General features: G+C 37.1%; 1 protein-coding gene and 1 long non-coding RNA gene across 5 annotated transcripts; one reads left to right on the top strand and one right to left on the bottom strand.

Annotated features, from left to right (window-relative positions):
- On the bottom strand, positions 1–27,613 carry LOC110851648. Of its 4 annotated transcripts, XM_035859373.1 has the most exons (8): positions 27,357–27,613; positions 23,225–23,572; positions 9,228–9,368; positions 9,028–9,150; positions 4,263–6,189; positions 1,772–2,439; positions 602–665; positions 1–531 (listed from the first exon to the last, which is right to left on the bottom strand). In XM_035859373.1, the coding sequence occupies exons 3-8, from the start codon at positions 9,256–9,258 to the stop codon at positions 423–425; spliced, it is 2,922 nt and encodes a 973-aa protein (XP_035715266.1). In that variant the 5' UTR covers positions 9,259–9,368; positions 23,225–23,572; positions 27,357–27,613; the 3' UTR covers positions 1–422. The 4 variants fall into 4 exon arrangements, with proteins under 4 accessions (XP_035715266.1, XP_021955199.1, XP_035715267.1 ...); XM_022099507.2 differs by lacking the exons at positions 23,225–23,572; positions 27,357–27,613 and adding an exon at positions 17,908–19,538; XM_035859374.1 differs by lacking the exons at positions 23,225–23,572; positions 27,357–27,613 and adding an exon at positions 9,641–10,456.
- On the top strand, positions 6,196–6,628 carry LOC118438724. Its single transcript, XR_004837021.1, has 2 exons — positions 6,196–6,336; positions 6,426–6,628. It is a non-coding gene; the product is annotated as an uncharacterized LOC118438724 (long non-coding RNA).
- Positions 27,614–27,781: the final 168 nt, after the last annotated feature.

The raw sequence follows: 27,781 nt of genomic DNA, 5'->3' as shown, positions 1-27,781 counted from the left end.
TGCACTGACTTTATATTTTATTAAAAAGCATCATCATAAAGCATATTTTAAGATATATAATTCACTAATCCGAAGAGCATCGGAATGGAGTCGGCTCCCGAATTCGTACTGAGTTCGAAGCCACGATGACGATCAGAATTAGCATTTCGAATTCGTTCCGAGTTCGAGCCTACGCAGGCGATTCGAATTCGGATTTCGAATTCGTACCAGGCACAACTAGGGCGACAAATCCGGAGTGCGTTCCGAATTTGGGCGACGACTTTAGAACGAATTCGTATCGAATGCGGAGGCACATTGGGACAGTAATTCATAAGTCATCACTTACATGCGCGTAGATAAACCAATTAATAACAATTATTGTTACATTATTTACCCCTTTCACATGGTACAAAATTATTAACAATATTTTAACATCCTTTTCATTAAGCTTCAATGAGATTGTCACATGATTTAGATTTTAAGCTGGACTTTCTCTTGGTCCGCCGATTGATCTGAATCACAATTGGTCCGTTTTTCACTTTTTTGAAGCAACTGTAAAAAAAAAGTTTGACTGTTAAACGCAAAATTACAATTTATAACTCGCACTTGTTTATCATCTTACTTGACGGCCTCGTTGTGCGTGAGTTGTTCCATCGGGTCTCCATTAATGGATAAAACTTCGTCTCCTGTTGAGATTGAACAAAACACAGTCATTAGCTCATGTTCATGGTAGCATTTCACAATTCGAGGTGACGGGTTCATTTGTCCATCCGACTTATTTATTGCCTATTGGGAATTCTAGTGGTCATTAGCACAGAGGAAACTACGACCACGTCAATTGGATTCGGATTCTGATCTACACTGATTCCACAGTACTCAGTCCGTATATCGGTCGGTTGATCAGTCATGGTGCACTTTTCGGGAAGATTTTTTCCTCGCCAATTTATGTAGCTATCCCTTGTATATGCTCATTCTATGGTACATAAGAGCATATCGAATCGTATGCTCGGCCACCACGACATACAACTAATAAAGACTTTTTAGGCTGTGGGTGGATACTTCCCGTATTGCTCAAAATAGCGGCAAGAAAACGTAAAGGTTGAAAAACATTGTTCGATTGTGTTCAGTTGCATTCCACGGTTGATGGAGCAAAGGAAAGGAAAATCAAGAAGAACAAAATCTTCACTTAGTTTGTGCCCGTGAGTTTAGGTGTGGGTGGCTGGTGCGGGCATGCAACACATTTCTACATGCACCCAGCTAGCTCACTTTCTCTTTGTCTTGTGAAAGATGAAAAGAGTCAAAGAAGTCAGTTGGGTGAGTTATGATACCAATTTATTATGGAACAAGTAGAAATCAAGTTCAAGCTGTGCTGCTCAAATCGAAACAATTTGGCTGAGCTGGTATTATTATGGATTAGGAGGAGTAAAAATATATATAGACACGAGACTTTGTCAATAATTTGATGTCATGCTCTTTCAAGCAGCAATTCGGAAGTTGGCTGGTTTAGGAGACAACTGTGGAGCGAGGAAGTAGTGAGGAGTCGGGGCAGGTGATGGATTTTAAATTCGGAAACTGTTTGTTGCGGCAATAAATCTTTTAGTCTTTTGTGACTGCTCCCGTCACAGCGAGATCAAGGATCATCAATATAAAAGTGACTAAATGGAAGCCAAATAAATACGGCTGTGGTTTAATGGCGAGACGTTTGATGGCGAGACAAATTTTATTAGGGCTGCACATCTATTATGTATTTATAAACAAATAACGGAAGGGTGCGAAATGAAAATAAAATTACCTTCTTGGAGTCGCCCGTCCTCGAAAGCCTGACCGTTGGGTAGAATACTTTTGACAAATATGCCAATGTCTCCTTTGGGTGAATCCTTCCCTCCGACGACGGTAAAACCTAAGGGTTTTTTACCACTGCCTTTCTCAAACACAATGGTCATTGAGGTGAGACAGGAGGATTTGGGTCGACGTGGAAGGGTGCAAAAGGACGGCGACTCGTCCTTACTCTTTATCCCACCATTGGGTGACTCCAAGTCGAGAGAGGCCGTGTTGGATGACGACTCCATTAAGCTGTTGACAAACTTGCGTCTTGCGGAATTAATATCACTTCGACTAGCATTATCATCAAAGGCAACTCGATTTCCCTTGTTTTTCCTAAGGCTGTTCTTGCTCCCATGTTCACTCTGCTTTCGAGAATCCTCCAAATCATGCTGCTCACCATCATCGTACGAGATTTTAATGATGGTCTTGTTTTGTGACTCTTGAAGGATGCAGAGGGGAGCAGGGGAGGTTGGCAGTGGGGGTGGAGGGGTCATGGACTGATGTCGAAGAATGACGAGATCCAGGTCTCGTTTGAGACCACTCAACAGTAAGCTGTACACTTCGGAGAGACTCAAACCACGAACAAACTTCCCATTGATGCTAATTATCTCATCCTCAAGTTGAAGTTCGTCTTGACTGAAACACATATATATTCATAGAGTTAGAGTCATGTTTTCATTTTAAGGGTGCATTTCCGTTCCACTATTGAATAGCACGCACGATCATACGTAGTTACGACCAATGATAATAGTTTTACAATTGACAAAATTAGACAATCATGATCTATTACAAAGCATTACAGAGCATTTAGTTTAGTAAATAAGCATCCAAGTAGTACGAGATAATTTAAAAACATAAGATCACGTTTGCATAAAATATTATGAAACTTGTGAATCAAACTTATAAGCAAATCCTCAAAGGCCTCAAGCTAGAATAATTTTGTAAGAAAATCTGAGAACCAGGGAGAGCGAGAGAGAAAGTGCGGAGTGTAATTTCCTTTTCCGTCCTCAGGAAAAAGTTCCCGTTGTTTAATATTGAACCAACAAAAAATCAGAATGATTTGGTGTTATTTTACAGGTTTCCTAGATATTTTTACGGGTTGAATGGGGCTGATTCGATTTCGGTTGCAACGCGAACCCCTCCGCAGACGGGAAACGGAGGGGAGAAAAGAAATTGCAAAACTTTCTCCCGAAACGTGTCGTAAAGTTTTGAATGTGCATTAGGAGAATGATCATCAAAGACATACTTGAGATTTGAATTTAGCAATTCCCAAGCATTGTGGATTAGGTTAATCTAATTCACAACAACAGCAGCAGCATGTACGTATGTACACAGATTGCTCATATAGAGTGAAGGAGTCTTCACTCTTTTAAAACTGAACAATAAAAAGGAAATGTTTGTAAAATAAACAAACACGACCAAGTATCTTTTCCCCTCGTTTTTCTGAGACTCCTCTCGAGTTGATGCAAATGTTTTAAACTCGACGCTGTCGTGCATCACATACATAAAACTTTATTATTTTCGCATTTCTAAAGTTGAGACGAAATCCATTAAAAAGAAAATGATTGGTAATAAGTGCCTCGTCCTGATTGTATTCTTGAAACTCACAACTCTGTTACATATGCAAAGAAAAGACGACGACAGGAATTGTGTGAGTGCATACATATGTAAGTGGTAACATATATGCATAGTCGTGCTCATCGTATTTTCGGAGTACAATACGGAAACCTCATTTTGGGTTGGGAAGGAAATGCGCTGTCAAAAGTTGAATGCATTATATTTCATTACCTGGCAATATGGGGAGGAGACCAGATGATTTTTAGTGATAAATCCGGTTCTCTTTCTCTTTCTCTTTCTTTGTAAACAAAACGTGCGAATGCGAATTAAATTTGCGAATTAAAAATCTACTGAATTAATTAGTGATTGATGAAGCTATCCAAAAATCAGACTTCAAAGACCAGTACTCAAATCAGCCACAGCGATCCTTGCTCTACCGTGAATGGAGAAACACAGGTTTGACTTTGGATGTTCTGGTGTATTATAATTTATGTACATTTATTTCGTGTTTTTAGATGTTGGTCGGATGGCTAGAGAGAAGACAACAGGATTCAAAGCTTTGGCTAAATGGGAGAATGATGAGAACGAGGATGATAAGCAGCCACTCCGCGCAGTTTTGGTGGAACTGAACAAAAGCCATACCAGAGATGCAATCCGGGAACAACTTGACAAACTATCTCAAGTAAACGTACTTTGTTTCTACTTTGTTTGTACTGTACAAATCTCATGAAACGATTTTTGTGTCTAGGAGGAGAAGATTCGAGATGAAAGCCTTACACTCAAACGGACAAATCAAACGGTTGGGAATAGCCTGTGTGAGGACGACGATGATGACTTTTTCCCCACGGCACCAAAGCGAAAGTCTTGTGGAGAAAACTTAAATAATGTTTACTAATGTTTACCTGACAATGGCAATAGAGGAATCAGGATGAATAAATCTGAGGATGTAACCATTAGCTTCGGCAGAATTTTTCTCCAGTGTAATTCCCAACTCCCGGTGCATTTCATCCGGAACGACCGATCTTCGCTTAAAAGGTCCCAATTTCCGGACCCGGACCAACTTATACTCTACTGAAGCCTTTGGTGAATTTTCACTGGAATTAAGGAATTGTTCATTCTGGAAATTCAAATCCTGTAAAGACTGATTCCCTCTCATGGATTTACTACCGCTGCTACTGTCGAGATGGGTCCGGGAGGAAGGCGCAATAAAGTTTAAGGAGGCTGAACTCGGGTCATTTTTTAGTGACGAGCTGCTATGATGTCTGGAACGCTTGTAATCAAAGTAACTGCTGCTGCTCTTTTTGGGATGAGCCGGCATTGCTGTATTTCGCAACGAGGCAAAGGACGAAGGACTGTCCCCATGAAATCGGACCAAACAGCAACCATTGGAATTGGAGCAAGAAGATAAGTCATTTGCGAGCGACTCTTGGAAAAGAGATCCACCATCTACAGTTTCATTGACAATCCCGCTGTCGCCGCCATCCGAATGGTTACTTCCACTTCCTTGACTGCTATGACTGTGGTACGAGGCTGCGGACGAGTTTGAAGTAATAAAGTCCAAGTTTCTGGGAACACTCAAGCTCATAGAGTTGGGCGAAGACGAGGAATGGGAACGCCGGTGCTTGCCCCCGTCACAACCACTACTGGCACCACCGCCACGACTGCATGGCACGTCGTCATCGTATGATTGACTATCGTTGACCGTCATTCCAAACAAAGGGTTAACACGAAGTTCATGATGATGATGCTCTTTTTCGTATTCTGATGCGTCTTCCTGTGCGATCCCTCCAAAGGAAAAACTCCTCATTTTTCTTCCATCCAACACATCATCACTAGCACTCATTCTCCTGCAAATATCGCCACTGCCACTGCTGCTGCTGTTCATACTTTCACCCCCGAGTTTATCATTTTTGTAAAACTTTGAAAACAAGCGGCTAGAAGAAACTTTGCCAGAAACTTCTTTTAATTTAAGTTTTAGTTGCTCATAGGATGATGGGGAAATATCCGTGAGATAACTGCGACTACTGTGTGGAGATTTCTTGTGCGTGGGTGATGCTCCCCTCATGGTGAGATGCTTAGACGGCGGCAATGGGAGTGGGGGGAGGTTGACTACTTTTTGTGAGCATTGTCTATTTGAATGAGTTGGAAGTAGGCCTTGAGATAGGGTTTGAGATTGGTAATTGACATGGTGTCGATTAACAATTCTCTTGAGACAAGGGCTGTTTTCATGACTTCGTCTCAATGAGTCCGAGAGTCCAGGTCGGAAGTGATGATCATCCGAAAATTCCATTTGATTCATGCTCACAGTGTCGCAGTCATCGTTGTAGGATCCAGGTGGGATCCGAACCACGGTATCAGTATTCAGCGAGGGTCTCTTGTTGTAGTCCTCCGAGATGTAGGCGTAACTTTTGGGCTGAAATTCACTCAACCTTGGCTTCCCTTTCAACGGGAACCCGTGTCTGTCTTGACCATGGGGGCGAAAAATGGAGAAATCAGTGGCGGTATTCATGGATGAATTCTCCCGACAAGGAGAGGGGCGAGATAATTGGGGACTCGGAGCTGGCACACAATCCTTTCTTCTGTCCAGTTGAGAAAGTGGGGTTCTTCGAGGCGATGGGCCTAATCCGACTCCGATTGTGTTTCCTCCAGGGTAACCCATTCCCTGAGGTGACCAACATCTTATCCTTCCACCAGAGTATGACATGTGTCGATACTTTTTGTCATCAAACATCCCACTTCGCTTCTCCACAGAGGCGAGACTAAAGTTGTCATCCACCTCTTCGTCAATCGAGTCTTGTCTCAGCTTTCGTCTCAACCAGGGGGAAATGCCTGCAGAATAAAAATAAACAATGATTATGATACGCATCACATTTACGGGTATCAGGAATTGGGCTTGTCAATTTGTGTTTTGTGAAAAATCCCACAGTCAAACTTTTAAAACAGGAAGCAATAACAAAAGGAGAAATGGTGCTTAAGGTAAGCTTTCATGAATTTGAATTTTGATCTGTCCACAAAATGCATGCCATCAAACATTGCGACACAATACGTTTCTGCTGTTCTCACAGGAAGCTCTTATTAATGGATCCAGCAGAGCAGAACTTCCCAAGCTTATTTGTCCACAAGACGCACCCTCTTCTGAATCTTCAACAGAATTTAAACCAGTGATATCTCCCCAGCATATATTTTGTATTTACGTGTGTACCTTGTGCACTAACAAATAGAAAACAATCTTAAAATCAAAATAAAACACTTTTGATGCTGCTCACGATTACTGTCTCATTAACTTATTTTTGTGTCAGACGTTGTGTTTGCTATTGAAATTTTTAATTACAATTTTGTCATTAACTGAGCTTATATTAAAGAATTAGAAACCTAGAAGCAACTTTACGCACAGAGATTATTAACATTGATGAAAGTGGATGGGTGTGGGCACGGTATTATTCAGAGATAAATTGTGTAACGTCAATCTTAAGTCAAATTAAACTCAAGCACTAGTCTCTCGTCAACCAAAGTTACTGATAAACAATTAAGAAAGTAACAACAACATTGATATTTTAGGATAATTGAGATTTTGCTCAATCCGGAACGGACCAGCGACAACGTCAGCCATATTAATAGCATTCTTAATAATTACTCATTAATATAGATGCGCCCTCTTCAAAGCTTTATTGTTAAACCTGAATATCGAAAATTAGTAGCTGTGCAGTGTGCATTTTATCAGCATACAAAGATACGCCGGCATTTTTATTATCTATGTGCTAACATTCACTCATCGCCATTTGTTAGTACAACACATTCGCATTTATGAAAGATACCACCTACTTTGAGTCGAAAGGTACTAAAAACGGTTTTAATTAATTTTTTCCTCCTCACGTCAAGCTTTTCAACATGTGAAAATACATGTTATGCTCTTACACATTGTTTCTTACACAGATTCGCTTAAATAAGTTGCAACTTTTCATCAACATGGTCCATCTGACAATCAGTGTAGAATAAGCTATTCTACAACAATACCCTTTGCATGCACATATGCATTCTTAGGATTAGTACACTACACAAATAAGTCCAATTTTCATTTTTGTTCTTCAGAGATTCGTCTTTATCTTTTGATTATTTTCACTACCAACCAATTATCTTTACGTGGTGACGAATGACTCGTGATGCTGGTTTAAAAAATGATTACCTTTGTATCAGTTAATGAAGTGGCGACAAAATCATTTTATATTTAATTTTCTCCATACAAATCAACAAATGAAGTCCTAATGACAAATGACAAGATATTCTGTGCCACTGCCGCATAGATATTCGGTTCGCTGTCTAAAAAACACATTAAATTTGCGAATTTTACAACTGTGACATGACACAATGACAATACTACGGAAAAGAAACTTCTTTGCTTAACAGAAGACGAGGTTCGTATTTTGGCATGCTTTTTAGCATACATGCAACATATGTACTACGGTACTACGTGTGTACATGAATATTGTACATATGTCATGTCTGCACATGATAGGGCGCAATATGTATGAGGTGGGGACAACATATGTCATATTCAAGAACTGCGTTAACATTCTTTTCATTTTGGCTGAGTCACAAGGATGTAATTCGCGATGAATGATGACTGACTCATTATTATTTGGTGTCAACTCACCCTGCATTTTTATTCAATTGGAAAATGTTTTCCATCCATTTATCTGTATTACGACAAATTGCAGTTTTTGGCAAATCAACAATTTACTTACTTGCACCCCTGAGACATTATTAATAAGTCCATTTTAATTTCCCTAGTTGTACTTTAATTCCTCTGTTGTACAGATTTATGTATGGCATTCTCACATTTGCAAAAACGAATTTGAAGAGAAAATTATAGAGATCATGAAATTCTTCCTTTTTGCCAACCACGACCTGACCGTTCAATGTGGTATAGTTGTGGTTATCGTTTGTAAGGAGTTGGTTGACTACTATTCTGCCCTACCCATGATGCCTCCTGGACATAAAGAAGTATGACGATGATCATTGCTTGCCTCTTAGCTGTGCATACGAATAAACTACAAAGCAAATTTTACTTTTACTCTAGACCAACCAAGACATCGGATGAATGAACTTGATGAAAAAGTTTGCGACGAACTTCTTAGAGAACGGGAGAGAAAGAGAAATCTTTTTAGTTATAAAGTTTCCTATTTAAATCATGGAGATTAAATAGATGATTTGCTCCAGGCTTCACTCAACTAGAAAAGAGGAGAAACTATTTCTTAAGAAGGATGATACTACTATTCGTCGTTGGCTCAACAAATGAACACAAGTTCAGAAATTATACCAAAATAAGAGGAATGAACCAAATTGAATTCAAGTGCACAGTTACTTTACAATACCATTCAATTTGTAATACAATATTTAGGAATATACGTTGAATCAATTTACTACGATGCTTATGCTTATGATGTTTCACCTATTCTAAGATTTGCTCCACCAAAAACGCATTGACTGACTGGGTGGGAATCATTTTTACAGTATGTACATATGCAATTTATAAGTAAAAATATCATCTTTCGGATTAAACTTTGTCACATCAATGTTTGACTAACTTTTGTCATAATCTCATCGATGACTTAAAACTTAAGGTTGAATCAGCTTGAAAAGAGAGAGATTAATTCAGACTGTGCTTACTTCGTCCTCTTGTGCGACGCTTTACTTCGCTTGGAGTTGATGGGGCGGAAGGGGGGAAGAAAGCACTCGTGTCATCCTCATCCTCCAGTCGCAACGGAGACAGACTCAGGAGTTGTGGTCCACCTAATAAATATTTAGTTATGATATTATTACGAGTTAGTTAAGTTAGTTGATTTTTTCGAACAAAGAATTAGCATTACCGTCGCTTCCTTTCGAACCGAACCACTTCATGTTGGCCTCACTCGACTGATTGCTGTAATTCCCGTGCCGCCGACCAGGTATGATGGTAGGTTGTTGAAAATGAACGTGATGCACATTCACTGCTCCACTTGACCCTCCTCCTGCGATTCATACACAAAATGACACATTTTCACTTGTTCACATCCAATTTAGTGTCCCACTAGTATTTGGATAACTGGATTTTTGCACCACTTCTTTTTGTCTCACTTAGCACAACCCCATTAATCTACCCACGCAGCAAATTTATTTGTTAAATGCAAATATTGGGCTCTACTTCAAAACACGACCGACGGCTCATATATGAAAAACACCGTTCTTGGCCAAGTCTCAGCCGTAACTAAACCAACTCAAACAAAGCCAGCATAGTTCGCACCTTTGTCTCACCTTCCTTCACAAATCATGCACAATGTGTGTTTGGTATGGATTCCTTGACAGATCAAAAATCCCAAAATGCATCTCCTCCTTCGTTAGTCGAACCAAAAGCAACACCTTCACTGATAATTGCAGAAGAAGACGAAGAAGAAGAAGAGGTACCTCACCTCAAAGGATTCAGAACAAGAGGGAAATTTATTCTGTTCCAGTGGAATGTTTCTGTTTCTTCAGCCTCTTGATCGTTCCTCTTGTTAAAATTCACCGAGTGTTGCAGCCCTTTATTTACCTGCCATATCCATTTGCTTTTCCACTCTATCGTGATCAGTCAGTGGTCGTATATTGTCTTTGTTGTCTTCTATTTTTAGTTCTGGTTACCACATGGAATGTAAATGTCTAATGTATTATGTAGAGTGGATACATACATGTGCACACCTATGTGCATACGTGTTATGAGACTTATAACCATTTATTTATCTGATGCACCAACGACCACTGCACTCGCTGTACGGGAGTATTCTTCTGAGAAGGTCCGATATCGAGCCCTCAAGCTGAGCAAAAGTGGTTGAAAACTTCCAGCACTAAAATAACCTGGCTGCTCCAATTTCAAACTGTAAGTCTTTTGGAGGAGAGGTACTTGCTGAGGAGAGACGAAGGAAAGGATAACCAACTATTGGTTTTGTTAATGGCCCCACGAATCCAATGGTCACCAATGTGTTATTACACATCAGAGCTACACGAGAAGCAGTGAGCTCGTGATTGTCAGAGTCTACCTGGCGAAGGAATGAAAACATTGAACATCAAAGCCGTAGGTAATTCTCTGTGTTGTTGCTTTTTCAAGAAGAAGAAGAAGAAATCCAAAGTTGAAACCAAGAAGACTGTGACTGACTATACGGAGCAGTATGCACTTGCCTCGCTATATATCTTATTAGTTTTTACAAGTTCCTTACTTGCAGGTATTCATCTCTGCATAGGTACTGCCTACATATGTACCTGTGCATATGTATAAAATATAAATACGTAATGCATTGGATTTTAGAATTACTACAAAAAAACGTGGGTTTAGCTCCTCAGTTAGGGATGCATTGCATATTAAGGATTTTAAAACGAGTTGGGATGGTGGATGCAATATGTAAGTGTGGTGGGCGCATCATTATTTTCCTTCAACATCGTCATGTTCGACGGCTGTAGTCTGTTCTGATCTACCTGCCTACACAACCCCTCTCATCCACGGACAGCAACCAGAACAAGGAACTTGTTTAAATGTAGTATGACATGAGATTGGGTTTGTGTAAGGTATAAGTTTCATCTTCTTCCAGGAGGCCAACAGGGACGAGAAGACGATGAAGAACGGAAAGTCTCCTATGCGTTCCCCACCGTGTTGAAATGAAGCCCATTGTTGCACCTGTTATTCTTCTTCCTTGGCAAGTTTCTACAATCCTCCAACTCTTGCAACTGCTTCAGACGACGGGGACAAAGCTTCTTTTCCGCTCCAGAGCTGCCTGTTGTTAACAATCAACCTGAATTGGAGGCAATAAGAGAGCGGAGACTTTTTTGCCGTGTCTTCTTCGGTCGTATTTTATGTAACTTCAGCTATCTCCGGAAGGACCCAACTTAATTTCTTCTACACTTTCCATCTCTCTGATGGAGCCGTGTAATGCATTCAATAATACCGGCTACATGTACACACGTACATACATATGTACGTAGCTTTACTTGAAAACTTGTCTTGGAAGTGGCAGGCAGTAGCATCTTTTTGGTCCATTTGTATTCCGAATGTCTACCGCTACATGAAAACTAGGATAAAAAGCCAGCAAACAATCTACTTGCCATTAGGAACAAGATGGACCCAATAATTATATGGCTTCCTTTGTTGCAAATGAAAATCCGAGGAGCAGTGTTTACACAAGGAATGTTGGATTCATTTGCTGCAGTAAGCACTTTATTTATCGAGACAACATTATTATGATGACGGTGCAGAAGCAGCCACCTAGACCAACCAGTCGGATAGAATTGAATCAAATAAAGCTTTGCTTTGCTACGATTAACCATATCAAAAAACAAAACTACGTATTGAATCTCGTCTCTGTCTGCGGAATTCGCAATTAAATCTCAACTGGAGTAATTGCCTGGTTCGACAAAAAATGACAACCCAAGTTGTTTCAAGCCCAATCAAAACTAAACCACCACGTGTATCTCTTCGGCAATGAAATGGAAATATTATGTACTTTACAGTTCATATTGAAGGTAAAAACCACGAGAAGCACAATTGCTGCATTTCATCTTTTCATACATGACAAATCTTGTAAATCATAGTTGACTGTCGCACACAAAATTAGGTTGACAGCTAACGATCAGATGAGTCTACAAAATCGTCATCAGTCATGCCGTGATGAACATATATGACAATGTCTCTTCGTTATATGACATCTATTCGTTTTTTCCCAGTTTCCCATTTCGGCAATTTATTCATCTACCTTCCTACCTGCGAATTATGCGTTAATAACAAAATCATAATCACCAATTGGTCAACACTGCTCTGATGTGTTTTTTTCAAGTTTACGAGGAACCAGTTATTGACAGAAGTCTAAAACAGGTTCATTAAATTATATTTTTAGGAGGTTAATCAGACTATCTATTATTACAATCGTATAGCGCTTTATTGACTCAAATCGATGTCATACTTTACAATCACTGTACTTAATTGCTAAAATTCTGAAGTAAACACGTAATGCGTTAGACACAAATGTGTAAATTTTCAGAAACAGCAAAGTGGAGTGAATAAAACCATGCTCACCATCTGACATTATTTCATTAGTCGTGGTAGGCAAAGAACAGGAAGAAGAATGAAAAGACTTTCGAGTGGGGGGCCAAGTCATTCGTTAATGTCATCTCGCACCCGCACGATGCTTTTACCCTATCTTAGAAAAAATATTCACATTGCAAGTATTCCATATTAAGTACGAATTGGTCCCTTTCTCTCATTTTTCTAGGTAATATTTTACTATCATGCATATGTTGATGATCGACATCACATTAGTAAAAAAAATCAAGAATGATATTTTCATGGCGTTCAAGTACTTTTCTTTTAACTGACCATGCACTGATACCGATATCTGAAATTGGATTTTGGATACGAAATTGGGAACATTGTGGATCCACTTTACACATAATCTTTCCGTGATTAATTTGTCTATCGTTGTTTAGTTCTTTGTATTACTTTTCTTCTTTCTCAGAAAACAAAGCAAGTTTTCATTAACGCGATAGAAAGGATGATCAGGAGAATGACAACGCATCTCTCATCAAGTAGCACTTTTGCATTTACTCCTCACTGGCAACGCAACGTCTAAACATGAAACTGGAAACCAAGAAATTCAGTCAGTCGGTAGCAGAAGCCCGATGAATGCAACCACTCCAATCTGATCTAATCTAATCGACTGTCATCATAGAAGAAGCTTGATTTATTCTTCCCTGGGTTGCTTGCTTCTTCTCTTTATTTGCCACCACCATCCCACAACTATAATTTTCCACGAAGGAAAATGCATCGTCTCAATCTCAAACCACATCAAATCCACATCTCACTAAAGTAATCATCCTCATTTCATAGGACCGTGATCTGTGTGGTACTTCGCGTTGGTCTTTTTCCCAACTCGCGTCCCGATTACCTTTTAAAATAATGGAACTGCTTTTCCTGGATGACAGACTATTTTTTAGGGTTATACTTATTCAACCTAAGTAAAAGCTTATATGTAAGGCTTAGCACGTTTTATTATACATGCATGCATACATATGTAAATATGAATTTTCTTGTGATTTAAATTGAGTATGATTCATGAGAAGCTTCGTAAATGATCACAACTAAAGATTACTATCCCAAAGTGTATAATGGTAACATTTTCATCATGCTCATCCTCTGGTTATGTCAGAGCTTTATTGGCCACCGGCAATGTTATTTTAGCCAGCAAAATAACAAGCAATATCGTTTAATTTATTTCATAAATCTAAGATGGTTTGATTAAGCGTATTGTGGAAACCTTGTGCAATATCAATCGCCTCATTAGAGCAAAGTGAAGTTCAAGTTCTAACGCGCAGTTGAAGAGAATCAATTTTAATTCTAATCAGACCAAGTTATCAGAATGGTTTGGTGGCGTGCTTCACAATTAAACCTTTCATAGCACGTTCTCTTCCACAATCGGACGACAATCCGTGAGATAAATGTTCATTTATCAGATCCTGGGCGAATCTGTGTAAACTAGAGTGAGAAATGATCCCAGAATCTTTATTCCCATTAATATTATTGTCATTTGTTTACTCTTGTAAAAGTCTTGGTTTGTGACTGGTGAGAAATTCTCAGGCAGAATGCATGAGAATAAAAAGTTTACTAACTACTTTTGCACTTTGTGCAGCAAACTTTTTGTACCGTCACCAAAAACGATTATTTCAAATGTTAGTTTCCCATAGATCTAACGTTTATGAGGGCGAGGTTAACTTCATACTCTCCAAGTTGAAGTAGCCTAGCGTATGTATGTAGATAATTGCTCCTGTAAAGCATTATTGAAAAGTGTACGCGTAATTACTAGTTTTGAAATTGGAGGTCATATCTGCAGCCACAAGATACACAAAATAAATATGCATGACGATAATAAATACACCAATTCTAAATGTTCAATGTAACACAGATGCATATGTTTGTAAGTTAAATAAGTAGTTATATGTAGCTTCTAGCTACCTTCATGAGTTTATCGCTTTAAAAATCGTGTTGTTGTAAGAAAGCAATCTTTATGAATATACAAACATACATAAATATGTCAATATAGGTAAATGGGAAGGTATGTATGTGCTAAAATTGCCAGTGAGTTCTCAATTAATTAATTACTTACAAATTGCTTCACAGATTAGCATTAGGTAAATGTATTTATTTGTTATTCGTGTTTTCAAAGGACAAATTTTACGACGGAAAGAGATATTTGATATTATGTGACGTTTAATTAAAGCGTGTAAATGGACAAATGATCAAATTTCGAGATTTCATTTTACAACCAAATATACCATTCTGCGTTACATTATCCTTTCTAAGCATGGACTTTGTATTTTTAAAAGTAAAAATAACTAGTTGTGCAAGTATCCTATGTAATATCCATTTGAAGATTGCTCATTATTATGTCAATTTATTGGTGTAATCAAAATCTTTTAAATTTAGTGAAATTCGCACCTTATTTTATTAGAATATGGAAGGATTGCATCATCATCGCAACATTTATGATATAGTGTTGAATTTTATGCGCCATTATGGCAAATAAATATTCCTTTCTGGGATTCTTTTCTGATGAAGCTCATTTCTTATTGCAGATTCATTTCGAGAGACTCCTATAATGGGCGCACGTCATTAATGACCAAATTAAGCAAATATTTTAGAAATTGTACAAAAAGCGCAACCTCTCCTGTCTACATACATATCAATTTTCAAAACCCACAAAAATGACAAATATGATTATATGGTCGTGGTCATTAGCAAATTGATGTCTGTGTGCTTCTCGCTGACCTGCTTACAATTTTATTTGCCATAAAAGTACATTCAATAGTGCACTCGACAAAGGTAATTCACTCCTTGAATTTCATAATGTGTTTACTCAATCTCCTTTATCAACAAAAGCACTAATCAATCAGTCAAAATAACTAATCAATATGAAGACATGCATGCATGCACATACTTCAGTCATCAGTAATGGAGAATTGCCAACGTAAATAATAAAAGGAAAATTTTTCGTGAATAATTTCGTGTCATAAAATCTTAAATCTAATCAAACCGTTAATGATTAAGGCACGCCGGCCGACCAGCTCAAAAACAAGCTAGCAAATGACTTTGTCGCATTATATGTTTACTTTCATTATTTATTATTTAATTTTCAGTTACAATAATGAATTTGTTGCGATAATTAAATCTTTTACGTAAATTTTGTAATAATTTCTATTCATTTTTGAATTTCAAATAATATTTATTTAAAGGAAGATTAGATAAATTCCAATTCAACTTTTGGTTTTCATCTTTGATTGAGCACATGCAATGCTCATTTATTTGCACTAATCACCCATCCAAGCCTTATGGTTTGTTGTATTGAAAAATTTAGTATTGCACACAGCTCTAAATGTGAAGTATAAAAATATCTATGCACAAAAAAATTATTCTATCAATTATAATTGCTTTTTAAGAGGATTGATGTCGGTGGAGTGAAATCCTTCGCTTGCATAATGCTATACACACATATCGACATCATTTCATAAGCCAACAATAGGACAGCATTATCGGGGACTAATTCTCTCTGGCTCAACTCTTATAAATAATATTTTATTCGAAGCAACGAACCCAGGTTGACGGTAGTACTATTTATTTATAGTGTAAAAAATTGGACGAGAGAAAGTGTTAATAATTTCATTGTCCTTTGGGTTTCAACAAGCCTAATTATTTCATTACCTTTCGCTTGTTTTCAAAATTGGCCGAATTTGAGGTATATAAATATATTGCCACATAATGAATGGTTGGTTGCAGAGAAATTCCTTGAAAGACGATCACGAATCAACACCACTCTAAAACTCAATGATCCTCATTCGTTGTGTAACTCACTATTAGCCGAATACGTGTATTTATGTACAATATGTGTCGAAAGCCCCGTTTTGCTAGGTACACGGTTGGCTTCAAAATACAAGTAAATGCCCTTCTCAAACCCTTCGTTGACGAAAAAGGTGACATTGCTCAAGTAGCAAATCCAATTTTTAACCACAGTCATCAAAACGGAATTTTACATATATAGTACGTACGTACACCACCTAAAAAGCGTCATTTTAATGTGCTCCTCGTAAAGTAAGTAGTGTGCACGCTGCAGCGGAATGAATTGAACATGTTCGTCTCATTTAGTGCAATATTATTTGACAATAATGACAAGAGTCACAGGCAGACTTGATAATTAACTCGCAATTTATTTCCTATAAATCTGCGCAGAACAGTTTGACACGACTATTTCTGTTTGACTTCAAGGACATTTAGAAATTAGACGTAACAAAAACTAATTTAGAGAGAAACAGGCAATTTGTAATACACATATGAATCGAATCGAAATCAGATATTGGTTTAACCATGCAACTTCGTGTATTGCTTGAAGAACACGGCACTGATAAGCGCCGAAGATCGTTGGGACGCGAGCTATACAACAAAATAATAATGATAGCATTGCCTAAGTTGATGAAGAGAGGACAAAAGGGATTAGGACGGAGAGGTCGTTAAATTATGAGCATAGATCGTTAACAAGGGGCTTTGATGCATGTGATTTCTGATTTCGACGAGTGATACCTGAAGTTAAACCATAAATGCTGATGGCAATAACGTGATTGTGATTTTACCAAAGCTAATTAAATATGACCACAATTACGGTTTCAACCCAGCAATCCCATTCAAACTGTTATTTAATAACTAATCACAGTTGAGGTGAACAACAGTCGAAGACGAATTGGATTGTGTGAGAGAAATAATTGTCATTTAATGCACACTTGACATGTGCATGTACTTATTTATGCACTAGTGCGAATTGGAGAATGTTCATATTAGTTCAAATTATCGCAGTATCACTTGTGCAGCAAGTTTTGTCATGTTTAACAGTGAGCATGGCAGAAAATTTATTGGGGTTGACAAACTAACGGTTACACCGGCTTTGCAAAATGTTAATTTATTTGCACTTGTTTTTTACATGAGGTAAACGTTTGCTTAAATGGCTGTCTCAATCACCAATCACGATACACCTGCACACTCGTTTGACCATTGCATTGTAAGTATTTTGCATTTGTAATACGTAATTGACTGGCGATTTGACATGAAAATGAACTAGATCCATAATCAATTTGGCCTATAGTCTCATTAGCACAACTTCAAATGTAGTCTTATGAATTAGCAATTGCTAAGGTTCATTATCTCAGCATTAGAATAATTGCGACGTCAGTTGAAGAGCTTCAATGAGTGTGCATAAGATCAAAATCTTTGGCTGACTTTATGGTACACCGAAAATTTGTAGCCAAAAAATAATGCATTTTTTATTAAGTAAGGACACTCCTCGTTACAGCCTTATGGTTTTGCAAGTATTATTATTTATTATTTATGAGCTGATCGTTGCTAATATTCTGAAACTCAGCCCATTTAGCAAGTGACACTTCGTTAATGGTTTCATAATCGGTTTCACTAAATTGCATTGCAAAATATTGCTAGTGAGCATACATAAATCTTACCAAATGTTTTCCTAGATTTACGCTTGGATTCTCCTCCGAACATGATGGTTTAAAATATCCGTGAATGTGACTGACCTCACAATAATGTTTCTGATGGCTTTTTCTCGTTTTTATAGCATACTCCCAGTTTATTGGCATACAACTCGATTACAAAAATGGCAAAAGAGTAGAGTTTGAGTGCCTGCCTTCTCTTACTTCATGTGACATTTGCAATTTACGTATGTGTAGTCAGATTTAGACATTTATGGGAGTTCTTCACATCAAATGAATGAATTATTCAACAACTTGAGAGATCCAACATTGACAAAGTTTTCTCCGTGGTTGAGAAGCATGTACGGTTGACACAAGGCGACAAGAATTTGTCGATTTTGTAGATAACTGCACATATAAATTTTAGAGAGAACGTACAATGTGCAAGTCAGTCAGATTCCTTTAGTGTGTTTGCTTCTGAACGCGATTAAATAATCCACTGACAATATGAAATGGTTAAGAATCGTGCGGTGACATCAGTCATACGGCATCCGTAATAATTCGTATTTATGCGAGTAAAGTGACACCATGCACTTGTCTCTTGTCTCATCCTTTAATGAATGCAAGTTCAACGCACACGCAGATAAGTGGAATTCCGAATCCAAATCTCGCTGAGGTGTCAAGTTTGTCATAAACCTTAAAACTCGTTGTGTGCATGTAAGTATTTAGTGATGCACAATATCTGTTGGTAAACCAAAATAGAAACTTGAGACTGCTCCTTCACTGTCCATAAATGATATCTCGTATTTACAACACAGTCAATTGGATTTAGATTACCACCATCACAGCAAATAAATTCCACACACACTGAATTGAGCAATTTAATCCTCTCATCGTTGTATTAACAGAGTCTTGAGCTGCGCAGTGTAGTTGCACAAGTGCAATAAATCACGAATCCTAATAGTTGTAATTGAATATTACTCAAGAAACTCATCACACATTTTCAAGAAACAAAAGAGTCTCGAAATAAGTCTTCAATGAAGCGAGAAACACAAAAGACACAATTCGCCAAAATAAGTGGTGCACGTGCATGAGATCTCGCCTCTAATCATCCTCTTCGTCAAAGAAGCACTGAAGATTGATGAGAGTTTTTGGCAAAGGTGGACCGTGAAAATTAACGATTGGCCTTGTGAACCACCTTTAAAGGGAACTGCTTGCTGCCACGGCTTGCCTCATATTTAGACGTGCTTTTTAAAGCAAATCTTGCAATGTGCAGAATAATGAGGAGAGCAGACGAACAAGATCAGAATGTCGAAAAACTGCCACACCACCACACAACAAAAATGTTTATTACGATGATGCAGAATTGAATCTTCTCAAATCTGGTTAGATAGTCCACATACTTATTTAGTAAGTAACTTTGTTTGTGAAAAATGCCACAAACATGCATGAATATGGCCAGAACAAGAATTCACACTTTAGATTACTGTCTGTATTGGTTAGCGTTATTTAGCACTTTGAATTGTTAATGCGGTGGGTTGGGTGACTGGCTGGCTGACTGACTCATGTGCAATTTAAACATAATTGTTATTGCTTAGAGTTGTGACTCAAATGTAGATTTTCGTGGTTGTAGATAAAACTGCAAAACTCACAAAAATCATATATCTATTATCCAATGTTTTATGACTTGATTCGAAGTAAATGGAGGCTTGACTGATCAATGATCTTAATTTTTATATATGCACCAACCAAACAACAGTAATTTCACTGTTATCAGTCTTCGGAGGAACACACTACGAATAGCAATTAATAAGCATTCCTCAGACTATGAAATGCCAAGCATTTCTAATAATAAATTTTTGGACCCACAACACCACCTCGCATGGTGTGGAATATGTCATACAAACCTTGCTTAATGGTTAACGTGTGACAATATGTTATTAAAACGAGATGTAAAACTTGGTGTACATAAATGCATAGGTACTAAATATTGATCCGCTGAAATTGGGGATGTGAATATTGAACACGGAACAGACCCCGTGTTTCATGTAAGTTTCAATAAATATCGCAAATTACGGTACAATAACTGCTGAATACTTATATCCACAGGTATGTATCTACCTATTTGTTCGTGAACTGGGTGATAATTATGATGAATAACGTTTAAAAATAGTTAGTGAATTAGCTCCCAAACGAGGCTTTGTCTTAAACAATAATCACTTTTCCTCACACAGACGACGAGACGACTGTCCATTCTATTCCGACCAAGCTGTCTTCTAAACAATCCCATTTCTTTTCAGACTGCTTGCAGATTGAACCAAGAGACAAAGAATTGAATTTAAATTAAGATTATGATGATCTAACGCATGGCAATATTAACAAGAGTACAAATGATGAACAAAAAGAATGCCATTATTGCCGCTATATATATATCACAATTTAATCATCCCCGAGGGTAGAATTCATGTGTGATTGGAACAAATATTGCCAAATCCATGTCATCTGAATGCGAATTTTACTGAAGCCAGAGATGAGCATAGTGCAACTACTGTATTGACAGACCATTATTGCTTTGATTTATACATATGCACTGACATGCTCTGCTGATACAGTATTTGAATAAATGTTGACTTGGACTCTCTACTTGCCTTACAATTTAAGAATAGGAGCACCTTAATGAAATAAAATAACAAGGATTCCTTTTCCCATCTGATGCAACTCGTTAAAAATGGGATGGTTAAAAGTGAAGTATCAAATTTCAGAAAGTCTAATCTAATCTCAAATTTTGTGTAGTGCTGCTAATGCGAATATTCACCCTTAAGTGTTATGCTAATCAAATATCCTAAGTAAGAAACCAGCGCTAATATTTGCTCAGATCTTTGCAATAGATAACACAATGATAATGTCGAGCCCAAATATCCTTAGGGCTATACACCCATGTCATACAGAAGAGGTAGGACATGATCACACGTTTCATGAAAAAAATAATGGTCAAAAATTCAAAAAAATTACGGTTTGAGAAGATTGATGAATACGAATGATAATGGATCTGAGTCATCTCGAGGTAATCCAGCAAAATCTTTTGTTCATCCTGACCACTTTGTAATCATTCCTCCATTGTTGCATCATCTGGCCAATGCGCACCTTGTTGCAGAGGATGAAGGAACGTCTTCCTTTGCACTTATCTGATTTAGCACAACGTAATTTCACGTTTCTTCCAATTAAAATCCTTGGAAGCGAATTGTATTAATCTTGACTATACTTGGGAATTAAAGGCTACTGTGTTTCAATAGATTATGTCAGGCCAGATGTCTACTAACGTCAGTTTCACAAACCACATTTAGAGATTTAAATCGAATTTAATCTAATCATAAGTTTAAATATTCTCACCTCAACACTTACTTTACAAAGGAATTAATAATGTTCAACCAACAAATTGATAATTTAGCCCCATCAGTGCAATTTTTTGTTTAACATGAGAGAGCTCTCCTTTAATGGTGATGATTGGGAGAGGTTATTTAAACGTACTCCAGTTGACAAAATTCAGTTATTCACGTGTGTGTCATATAAAATGACGTCTCTTCCTATGTATTTGTATTAAAAGTTGATCTCACCCTTCCTCATTGCTACATGCCATTTTGCTATATCAGACCACCAACACTTGCATATGAAACCAAATAGGTAATTGTTTTTCATTTGTTGCGATGTCTTATTAAGCTTACAGTATTCTTGGGTTTGATATTTGAAGGTCAGTATTCGTACTTTATCGTGCATTTTTTCAGCACCTTCCTTTGTTGAAGACGGTTTTGTGTGTGATATCATCGCATCATCAAATGAAATTATACCGTTCAATGGTAGCATTATGCCATATTATTACTGACCAGTAGTACTAAACCGCTCATTAACATCAGCATTGTCCGCAACCGCCTTTCTTACTTCTTGCTTTTACAGCACATGATGTCATTTTTTCCTTTCGATTAATTCCTTATTAATGATAAAACAATGCCTCCGCTTTTGACAAAAGAACAAATCTCAAGATGCAGATGTCTTCAAATCACATGCTAAATCTTCTTCAATCCTTGTGTTGAAAATCTCATTTTTTAACTTACAAAAAACTAGTCAAGTCACCACTGCTACTGCTACACAGCAGATAGAATGATAATATTTTGGGGCAAGGCACTGCTAATCCATGACATGACTCCATCCAGGCTTATCTGATTCTTGCTGCACAACTGTTGCGTAATACTAGTAGATTGCTCATCGGAAGCAATTACGGATAGGTTTAGTATGATCTACTATTGTGAATTCAAGTGTTATCATTCATTAGTATTCGTTGTGGAAAATTTTACGCGAGTCCTATAACCTCATCATCAGCTAATCACGACCAGCAGTTGAGATCAATCACCTTCTTCAGTTCAATAAAATCCAAGTCTTATAGGTTCACGGAATACAGGCGACAGACATCGTTTGCACGTTGGTAGTCTCTCAACAATTATAAAATATATGCGAATTTAATACAATGAAATATTTGTCAGTTCAAGATTCGACGATCAAGTTCAACACGAGTTGCTACATAGGAAATAAGCACGTCCTTCGTCTGTTCGAATAATTATATGTAAATCAATCTCTCAGATGCAATATGTATGTGCACATATGTATTTCGCAAGCTAATTAAATCCATGCACTTTTTAAATAGGTATTCCAAATGATGATACTGATTGATTTTTGGTGAACTATACAAATTCAAAGTCTTAAAACAGTTGGCATTCATGAGCAACTCAAGTTAATATGCTGTGCATTTTTCTCCACACCAACATTATGGGTGAGAAATGGCATACACCAGCAAAAATGTCAAGTCGTACGAGAGTAAAAATTTGCAAAAAATTGGAGTCACGATTTTATCAACTCACAAATCCAATTAAGGAAAGCATCAATCAAGAGCTTAAATCCTTCTGCAACATAGTGACCCACAAATCCACAATCTGAATTTTGAAATTTCATTTTTAGAAACCCATTCACCAAACAATACTCATTCATCAAGAGTACAAATGTATTACGCAGAATGCAGCGACTAGTTTCATGGCAAATCTTAAAATTGTTTATAAAAACGTTTTTTATTTAGCTATCAATCAAAAACCTTGTACAGAATTCCACATGATGAATTCTTCAGTAATAATCTGTAAAATGAGTCATTACATGATAATGCTGGATGAAAAGGTATGGAATGCAGTGCACGTCGTCTACTATTAAATAAAGTGGTTGCATCGTACACATCACATTATACGTAATAAAGTACCATCTACTGTCAATAACATCCCGGATTAAACTCGATATAAGAGTTGCTTACCTTGAAAGGATCAGTCTTGGAATTCAATTTGATGGACGGATCTCAGGTTATCAGTTTTCGAAACCTGTTCCTTTGGTTTTTTGTGTGCACCTTAATGTTTAATGTCAACAATGCGCCAAAGCCACGTCACTAAAACACCTCAAATGGTCCTCAGGCTTAAAATGATTCAAAACTGGGCAATCATCTTCTAAGGAATGTCACTGGGAGACTTTGGTTGGTTGAACATTGTTTAAAATCTTTATCAAACTGGAAGTAAAGTGATATCTTCAGAAGGGATCAATCGCTGGCTCAAACTACATGGTAGCAAACTTAAGATGTTTCCAGTTCCAGTTCTGAGATTAATTTGTACTAAAAACATTATAATAAAAACACGTTAATCAGTTGATAATATTATTTTCCATTCTGTAAAAGCAGTACAGCGTCGTTTGGTAGACATTCAGACAAATGGCTACCATTTAGGTAATATTGAATTGGCAGTATTAGGTTCTACACAATAAAACCCACATTTACAGGTGTACATACACTATGACGTTTATCCACCGCATAAAAATATCCGCATTCTCCAGATCAGATTTATGCATTATTGACGGTTGAGCCGTATGTCGATGTAAATGAAAAATTTCAGGAATTGTTTTTTAATGCATTGAATGCCATTCAACATAGGTTCACGTTTTGCAGTTATCGTACGAACGACGACGGTGGAGCCCAGATTTGCATGTCCAAAATAAACTCAATCAATCACTCACAGGATAAGTAAATATTAGTGCGATGCATCTCTGTCTGTCACTTTCTGTGAATCGTGGTTTTTGCATAAATATTCCTGGAATATGACAGTGAAAACGACCGAGCTTACCACAAATTCTATTACCTTACTATTTCACAGATTACGGGTGGAAATACAGATTTCACACTTTAATCATTCTGATTCGACGAGTTGCACAAATGACAAGATGACTAATCATCGTAAGATTGGTTACTGCGAACAGTAAGGAACAGGATAGTGAGAACTAAGCATGAATCTCATCACTTTAAAAAGAAGAGTTTGACACAAATCACAGACCCGTCATCTCAATAAACAAATTTGATTTCTATTAATCACAAATTCCTTTCAAGATGCAAGTTGCAGCTCTTTGAACAGGATTTTCCTTGTCTAAACTAGAAATATTGGTTCATGATTATTAACTTGAGTCACAGTTTAAACTACTGATACAACATGCCACAGTGCTACCTGGCAATCAATATCAATTGTTGCAAAAAGATCTTCTGTGCATTGCAGATTATGCTGCATATGTATGTAGGATATTTTTGCATAGCATGTACGTATCTAAGGACAAAAGTAGACCGTTCCGATTTACATATATTGAAAACATGAATTTTTAATTAGCAATCCTGAAAAATTGAATCTACGAAATGTAATAATCAGAATTAACAAAATAATGTAATTATAATTTAATCTCCGAAATATACTGGACTGGTTCTGATTAGCGTCGACAATAGCAAGCAAGTAAACTGTTCATATAATCAATATTCGAACACAATAAAACATTCAGCAATTTTAATAGGTTTTATGTTTCATTTACAAGACACTCGATTTAATGTGCGTAGTTTTCAGTACACTCAACTTATATTGAAACCTAAATATTATGACTGCAATTCACTCTAGACAAACAAGTTCCATGCATTTATGTATATGCTAAAAAGCATAAAAACGCGATGAAATATTTATTTCTAAATATAATTTCTAAATATTTATTTTGCAGTTTTTATGTGCCTGTTTGGCTTTGTGCATATGTTGTATGTACCAATCTATCAAATTTCTAGTCTTGATACCTCCAGTCATTAAAATTCTTGTCGAATGCTGAGAAAATAGCAATTATTTTTTACTGCAGTGACTCGTGAGATACATACATATGGAATACGTTATTGAATACAATAGTTTGGCTGTTAGAGATAATAGGAGATTCCACTTTGTAAATAAATTTAAGACGTGAACAAAAAGAAAATTTTAAACAACAGAGTCTTAAGCAGCTATGATAATTGAGTTTTTAATAATTTTACAAAACAAATATTCACATTTCAAGTCTGATAGACATTTTCAAGCGGAAATGAATTTTATTTAATTTTTTAGAAAAAAGAACAAGTACATACACTGCAAACATACATACAGTCAATGGAACAAGTATTGGCAACACCCACACAAGCTAAATAAAATTGGCTATAACTTTGACATACATTATCAAATTAGTATGAAAATTTGTACGCATTTAACAAATCCAATGTAGTGTTCGATTATAATCATGTTTCTGATTTAAATCTAGTAAACATAACACAATCCTGATTTTGACCCCCATGAGTCAGACGCAAACCTGCAAAAAGTATTGGCAACATGTGGCCAAATTAATTACAATTTTCGATTTCAATTAATCGAAACAATTTTCTTAACCATCTTCCACATTTCGTTTCGGTAAGTTAATTAGGTGACAAAATATGAGGTTAGCTACATTTTCAGTCTAGAGTTGTGTTGTCTGGAGCCAAAATGGCGACACCAAACGAGCTGTATTTGGCGCGGCGAGAAATAATCATGTCTCTTTCACAAAAAAGCGTTACTATCGAAAAATCAAAGAGAAAACATACTTTTCCATATTTACTATTGAATACGTAGCAAAGAAATATAAAATGACAATCTCAGTTTCTACTTTTCCATGATGCGGAAGAAAAAAGTCATCTACGCCCAAAACCTAAGGATGACTCAAGCAACGAACCACTCGAGAGCGGAAGATTTCAGCTTCCAAATCCATGTTAAATTGGAGTATCAACTGTAGGGTCAACATATCATACAATATGGTAATCAATCAAAAATTATGCCTTGGGGTTCCAGGCTCCAGAAGCCCGACCGACGCGAGGGTCCCCAAAGCGAACCACCTCAATAAATCGGAATGGGCTAAATATCGCCCTAAATAGAGTTCCGATCAATGAAAAAGGGCCTACTGGTCCGACATAGGCATATTTTACTTATTCGGAGCTCATTAATTGGTTCAAGTCTGGCGGATGCAATAAAAGGCTCAGAAATACTAAAACGTTCGTATGGCAGTTTAACACATAGGAGGATCGATTATGGTTTGGGGTTAAATGACTAGGTGGCGGCGTGTTTACCTGGTCATTATCGATAAAATTATGACCAGGAAGGTGTTGTCAATCATTCCAAACGATAATTTGAAATCATTTAACAAAAACCTGACCTAGGAAAAAATTTCATATTCCAAAAATGCAGTGACCCCAAACATGTAGCCAAATTAACGATGCAAGTTTTTGGAGACCGAAAAGGTTAAGATTCTTTCGTTGGCTACACAGTCTCCTGATGTGATTCTGATTGTCCGGGTTGAGAAAAGAGAGACCGATGGGAAATCACTAGTCGAAAAACGAGCGTGTCAAAAGTTTAAAAGAACTGTGGGCAGCCATATAAAAAAACGTTATATAGGAACTTGTCGAATAAATTCCACAGCCTATTTCTGCTCTTATTGCTTCGAGGGGACGTGCCACGTAATACTAGAAGCACTTTGTCGCAATAAAATTGTCGTTTCGTTGCTCAGTGATTTTTTAAGTTAGAGGGTGCCAATACTTTTTGTGGGTTAATTTCGCAAATTTTCCAACAAATTATTTAAAAACTGCGTTAATCTAATTTTAATCAGTAAAACATGATTATAATCGAAAACTACATTAGATTTGCTAAATGCGAACAAATTTTCATGCTAATTTGATAATGCATGCCAAAGTTATAGCCAATTTTATTTAGCTTGTGTGGGTGTTGCCAATACTTGTTCCATTGACTGTAATATGCAACTCAAATCAAAATAGTTGTAAATTAGATATCTGCTACTTGCCAATTTACAGACAGGTTCAAAATATTGAACTAAAATATTTAACACATGTACATATACCCCACTTGTATGTACATACATACGTCCTATTTGTACAATATTTTGATATTTTAAACGTAGAAAAAACCTGATGAAAATATGAAATTACCTGAATGAATCTGGTAAATAATGGGTTTTCAATTTAAAAGATTTATTCGCCTCTGATTTTTATTTTTCAGGAATGCAAATTAATCATGGCATTTATGAATTCTTACCTACATAGGAGGCGAGTTTACGCGATGATGCTTGCCAAATACCACATACACTTTCACAAGCGTTCACTAAGGCTTTTACAAAATATTTCCTTTTGGCAAATTGACGTTAAACTTTTAACAAAATTGTAACGCACAAGTATATTCGTGTAATTAAGCACATGAGAAACCAGAAAAAGTCGCAAGTAGATGTACACATACATGCACTATGATGATGAATTATTAGCAACTCTGTGCAATACCAGCAGCACAACTAACCAACAGAAAAGGTTTCACCGGTTGGAGTTGATACGTAAATATTGACTGTACTACATATTAGTGCGCATATTTCAGACTTGTCCAGGATGAGTAATTCTTTCTGAGAGTTGGATGGGGTCGAATTGGTAAAAAGTGGGCTTCACTTGTTATCAACCCTTGCTGTGACGATT

The sequence above is a fragment of the Folsomia candida genome, unplaced genomic scaffold (assembly GCF_002217175.1).
Source record: "Folsomia candida strain VU population unplaced genomic scaffold, ASM221717v1 Fcan01_Sc001, whole genome shotgun sequence".
NCBI lineage: Eukaryota > Metazoa > Arthropoda > Collembola > Entomobryomorpha > Isotomidae > Folsomia > Folsomia candida.
The sequence above is the reverse complement of the archived record's forward strand: the minus strand, read 5'-3'. Positions and strand labels throughout refer to the sequence as shown.